At 35.2% G+C, this 6,000-nt stretch overlaps 1 protein-coding gene across 2 annotated transcripts in view; it reads right to left on the minus strand.

Annotated features, from left to right (window-relative positions):
* Positions 1-6,000, minus strand: part of SPATA17 (spermatogenesis associated 17) — an 87,662-nt gene that overhangs the window by 77,309 nt on the left and 4,353 nt on the right. For both annotated transcript variants that reach the window (XM_031060370.1, XM_005416149.2), the window contains exons 2-3: positions 4,132-4,221; positions 1,845-1,926 (exon numbers count right to left, since the gene is read on the minus strand). In XM_031060370.1, the coding sequence (XP_030916230.1) occupies positions 1,845-1,926; positions 4,132-4,221 (172 nt within the window). The remainder of the gene's footprint in view (positions 1-1,844; positions 1,927-4,131; positions 4,222-6,000) is intronic.

The following is a 6,000-nucleotide window of genomic DNA, read 5'->3' on the forward strand; positions in this document are numbered from 1 at the left end:
CAGTTACTAGCAAGAGTTCATCGCAAACATTGCCTGATCCTTTAATTTGAAAATTATATTAAGCTGCTGAGATTTGGCTTTTTACATATTCCATTAATTGAATAAAGATAGTAAAATAACAAATATAAGGTATTAACTCACACTTTATAATTAAGTCCACCCCAAAACACACTGAATACAGCAGTCCAAAGGGAGTAGAATGTGCCTTTTTATATCATACTTGTGTGGTACTCAGGTTGGCTTCCAATCAAGCTGTTCTATTTAGTCTTCTCCAATCAAAGTGACGGCAAAACAAAACAAAATGTAGTGTTTGAGAGGAAAAGATCATTTCCTGTGCTGATTACTGTAAAATTTGTAAGCTTTCTAATGAGATTCTCTTCCTCTAGAGCCCTGACTAGCACTGGATAAGTACTGGAATCCAGAAACTGGATGAATTCATCATCTGATTTAGAATGTATGTATTAAGTTGCAGAATTTTTTGTCCTACATTATTCCATGGACTTCAGATTTGGCAAGAATTTCAGTTATGTCTGTTTGAAGAACTAAATATTCATAAGGCTTTATTGATTAAAGACATATTTATTTTACTTTTCAGAATTATATTCAAGAACAGAAAGCTGAGGAGAGCTTTATGATGTTAGCTCTCTCAGGTCTGTGATTACAGGCAATCTGCTTAATCACGTTGATTTCTTCCTTCCCTTGTCCCAGTGACTGCACAGATCCTTTCTTTTCTTTAACAAATTTTAATATAGATTATCATGTCTCTCTTCTACAGAAGCTTTCCTAGATTAAACAAACCTTCCTAATACTCAGGAATAATATTCAGCTGAAGTCCTACTTTTTTCAAAACAGAACCCAATGCAACCATGCAGCTATCTGCTCTGTATTCAAGAATTACTTTTAGGAGATGGGTGAAAACCACAGACTGAAAGGATGGCTCATCATTTATCAGTTAAGCCAGTTAGTAAGTTGGAAGAGAGAAAATCTTTACATAGATTATTGATAGACTTGGAGAAAAAATAAACGATCTTTCAGGTATGCGAGTCCTGATACTTGAAAACATAGTTTAGTAGGGTGTGTGAACTTTGGTTGGTAATATATGGTTTATTTTAGCTCTTTTTTTACTTCTTTAATCATATGTTTTGACTTAAAATCAGCAATTTAACAAAATTAATCAAGAATAAATGACTAACAAGTTTAACATTATTGTAAAACATTAATATAAATTGATAAATTAGTGAAGTAAATCACATATTTTATGTTAAATTATTTTCTTAGTTCCCTAAACCTGATAGCAGAGGTTTTATCTTGTGTGCTATCACACACATTCGCTCTTTTCAGGTCCATCACAGGAATTAGATCAACTACAATCTGCTTTGTGCCTTAAGGCAAGACCTCAAATACTTCTAGGTTCATTAAGTAAGAAATTTAAACTATCAAAACATAAAATAGCAATGTGTAGACACATTGGATTATTTTATTTTCAAAATTAAATGTTCTGCCAGTAAAAAGAAAAAAAAGGAAAAAAAAAAAAAAAGAAGCAGCATCTTGTAAAACTCCAATCCTGCAATTAGTATCATGTGGGCAGACTTCTGCATGGGCAGATCTCATTGCTGGTTTGGGGACCAACACTCCAGGGCTGCAAACACTTAAACAATGACTTATCTTGACTGTTAAGTGTAGGCTTGCTGAAATTAATGGTGCTTTTCATTGCTGTACAGTTAAGAGTGTGTCTGTGTGTATAAAAGATGGAGTTTCAGCTTTTTAATTTCATGATGAATGAAGGAATTATTCATACGTATTCTACAAAAAACCAAACTAAATTTCAAAAAGTACTTTTCTACCTCCACTACTTCTATGAAGTTTTTTCTTCTTAGATAACCTCTCCACCACTTCTGTATCAAAGTTGCCATTTTGCTCAGATATCTAAAATGAAACATATTAACAAAGTAATTAGTTTTTCAGACTTCAGACCTATTAAGTTTTCATTATAATAAAAATAACATACAGTGTATTATGCATCACACAAACCACCACCACAAGCATACTTTATGCATATACATGTATATATATACATATACATATATACATATACATATATACATATGCACACACACACAGACACACACAGACCATTATATACATATATTTATTCATACACACATACTTTTGGTTTTGGAAAATATGGGTTACTGTAAACTTGCCTGTATACGATTAGAAAAGTTTAATGAAAAAGCCTTACAAATTTAATTTGCATAATAAATTGTTTCATTTTCATGGTTTTAACCAACAATTCTGACCAGTTCAGAATTTTTTCTGTCACATGCAACATTTTCACATACCATTACACCATTATACTATTTCATTATACCATTTTTAACTATTTGACAAAACCTACTGACACTTCAATTTTTAGATACTTTTTCACTTTTAGACACCTTTTTTTCTTTTAAAAAATTACACCCAGCTTAATTGTGAATATTTACTGTGTCCTTAATTAATTAATTTTTATATAGATATATATGTTACTACTAAAAATTTCATAATTGATGTCACATAAACTTTTGCAGAAAATGATTGAATCATTACTTTGGGAAATGGAAAAAGTTGTACAAGGGATTATTCATACCACCTAACTACAGACATCAAACTTGTAAGCCTGCACTGCACTCAGTGAAGGCAGTCTTTGGATAATTCAGAACACTGAGAACTGGCTACATTGAGACTGTGGTCCTAAGTAAGTCAGAGACAATCAAAGAATTATAGAATCAATCAAGGTTAGAAGAAACCTTCAAGATGATCTCGTCCAATTGTCCACCCAACACCACCTCTAAATCATATTCCCAAGTGCCAAATACAGACACATCTTGAACTTCAGGAGATGGTGACTCTGCCATCTTCCCAGGCAACTCATTCCAATGCCTAATAATTCTTTTATTGAATTTTTTTTCTAGTATCTCATGTGAACCTCCTCTGATGCAGCTTAAGTACATTTCTTCTAAGTGTACATAATGACTGCAGCCTATCTTCCTATGGGGGAAATACTAGCCATTAAGTAGCAAATGTTATTTAAGCTAATAATTCTTTAGGTTTCATACAGTAGGTCTGGATGGTGTATAATTAATTCCAACAGCCAAGAGGTCAAACTAAAAGGTGTAACAATCCCTCTCCCTCAACTGCCCTGTTTTTTGAAAATACAGAAGTTTGAGCAGATGAGTTTGGCCAGCTGGGCTTATGACATAAAAAACGGAAGAAGGCTTTCTGGGAGAATGGACCAACCACAGTTTCCAGAAATTTGTAACAATGTTATAAAATCATGGAATCACTAAGGTTGGAAACTACCTCCAAGATCAAGTCTGGTGTTGATACAGCATTTCCCAAAACAAAGCTGGTGAAGGGCCTTGAAGGGGAGTGGCTGAGGTCACTTCTGTTCAGCCTGAAGGAGACTGAGGAGAGACCAGTGCAGTCCACATCTTCCCAACAAGTGGAAGCGGAGAGGCAGGCACTGATTGCTCTCTGGTGACCAGTGACAAGGAGGGAGGGCTGCAGCTGTGTTGGCAAGATTTACATTGGATGTTAGAAAAAGTTTTTCACTCAGAGGGTGGTTGGGCACTGGAACAGGCTTCCCAGAGAAGCAGTCACAGCCCTATTCTGCCCGAGTTCAAAAAGCATTTGGACACTGCTCTCATGCACATGGTATGACTCTTGGGATTGTCCTGTGCAGGGCCATGAGTTGGACTTTGAAGACACTTCTGGGCCCTTGCAACTCAGGACATTCCATGTTTCTACACAAAAAGTCTCTGAAACAGCAGATCCAGGGGATATCTAGTTATTTCTTTTTCTCCCACTTATAACAAGATTTCTTAAACAATACTGTGCATCTATTCTGAAGATAATTTCTGTGCTTTCTAGCATCATGACTTTTTAATTGTATACAGATCTAAAAGTCAAAAAATTGTTATTTCTTACAATGACACAGCATATATTTAGTCCTATTGAAAAACTGGGTAACAGTTATTGCCTTTTTTTTTCCAAAATGCTCCAATTTTATTAAAATCAAGTAATACCATGAGAAATTTTGAGAAAAAATTCAATGCTGAAACATGGATTACTATAGGCTTGATATACTACCTCAGATAGGCTCGGACACGGCATGCTCGAAACCAGCGCTGGATCCTGACAGCAGCTTTGTACTTTGTTTTTCTGTCTTCATCTATAGCTCTGAAAAAATATAAAAGTAGTAATATTTCTCAGCGTGGTAATCTAGAAACAAAGCAAAAATATTATTCTAAATATGTTTTATTGTTGCAGCTTGGGATCCTTTTCACCAGGCTTTTCACTTTTAATTCTAGATCAGTGCTAGTGCAGAAAAATTTAATTTACATTAGTTGCATAGTATGCAGGTAACAAAGAATACTGCAGCTTGTAGAGGATGTAAGTTTTGGGAGTGGGCATTTCTTATTCCCATACAATAGATACATATCAGCATGTCACATGGACTTCTTCCATTGTAGGTGAAATATGTGGATAATGCTTTAATGATAATTAGGCCTGAGTTACGTTAAAAATCACATAACTGTATAAAACTGTGAATCTACAGTGTTTGTGACAAAGCTAAAAGTCATGTAAGGAAGACCATGAAACTAAAAGAGATTCAAGAAACATATTGTCAGTCTGGAGGAGACTTTTCAGAGAGTTCAGGAAGAAATTGTTACCATTATGAGTTTCAATGCTGAGGGGTAGAACTCAGCTATGAGATCTCCTCTAGCTTTTATTCTTCTTTTGTTTGTTTCAAAATGTCAGTAACTGACAAGTCTTTGAACTTAAAATTAAATTTTAATTTTTATTGATTTTTATTCTTTCCCATTTTTATTAGGAACATAGTCACCAAATTCTTTCATTTGTTATCTGACAAAAATAACGTTTAGGTTACTATTAGTTAATTTTCTTAACTAGCTCTCCTAATAAAGTTTCATGTCAACATTAATTGCCTCAGTAAATACCAACAAGATTATTGTTTATCTGATAAATTAGGATTATCCTCATTATATGTCTGAAAATGAAATGAATTGCAGATTTACTACCAGAGATCAAGAAACATTAGCTCCACTCATTTTATATCATCTGGTGCAGCATGTGCTCTCAAATCACATTAAATGGGCACAAATTTTCACTGTCTGATCTGCATCAGACATTCTCAGTGCCTGAAAATTCTGGGAAACAAGCCTTTTTACCTAAAAATGAATAGTTTTCAAAACTGGCTAGAGAGTTTTCTTGTTCCTTTCCTGTGCAGCTTCCTAGTCTTCAACAGGAAGCAGACACCTGCAGAATAATTTTTCTTAGAGGAAAATTATTTTGATCAAAAGGCTATGAGCAATTTGGCCCTGGACCGGCAGCCACAATTACAGCTTGGAAATGAGGGGTATATGGGACTGGCCATGTCAGAGGTGCCAGCTCCAAACCCAGTCCTACCCACTTGGCAGTGACAAGAGTCTTCTGGAAGAGCAGAAGCCTTCTCCTCTCTTACTCCCTGATAGATTTTTCCTAGTTGCCATTCAGTCTTGCCTGGCCAGGACGAGAGAGAAGTCCTTGTAAAGTTTATTGAAACAAACCAACAACAGAGTCGTTTTTCTCACAGGATAGTTCCACTTCTGCCTTGCCAGCAGAAGTGTTTCTAGGTGGAAGCTTCTCAAGCAGATATCTGCCCTTTTGATCAGATTGCCCAGTTGTCATACTGCTTGAATTAAGCTCTTGAGAGTCACAGATACTTCACAAAGGCTGTACTGAAAGTTTAAAAGGCCTACTCAAGCACCTGACATACAGATACTACAGTAAATAAAAGTAGGTTCTTGAATGAGTAGAGTGATAAAATTGTGAAACACTTAAACAATGAATTAATGAGTCTTGTATAATCTTATCCTTATGCTAAGGGTTTTTCTCAAAATGCAGGCTCATGGTGTTCTTGCACTGTGGCATCGTTGGACAAGTTCTTCCCTAGAA

The sequence above is a fragment of the Geospiza fortis genome, unplaced genomic scaffold, assembly GCF_000277835.1.
Source record: "Geospiza fortis unplaced genomic scaffold, GeoFor_1.0 scaffold41, whole genome shotgun sequence".
Classification (NCBI taxonomy): domain Eukaryota; kingdom Metazoa; phylum Chordata; class Aves; order Passeriformes; family Thraupidae; genus Geospiza; species Geospiza fortis.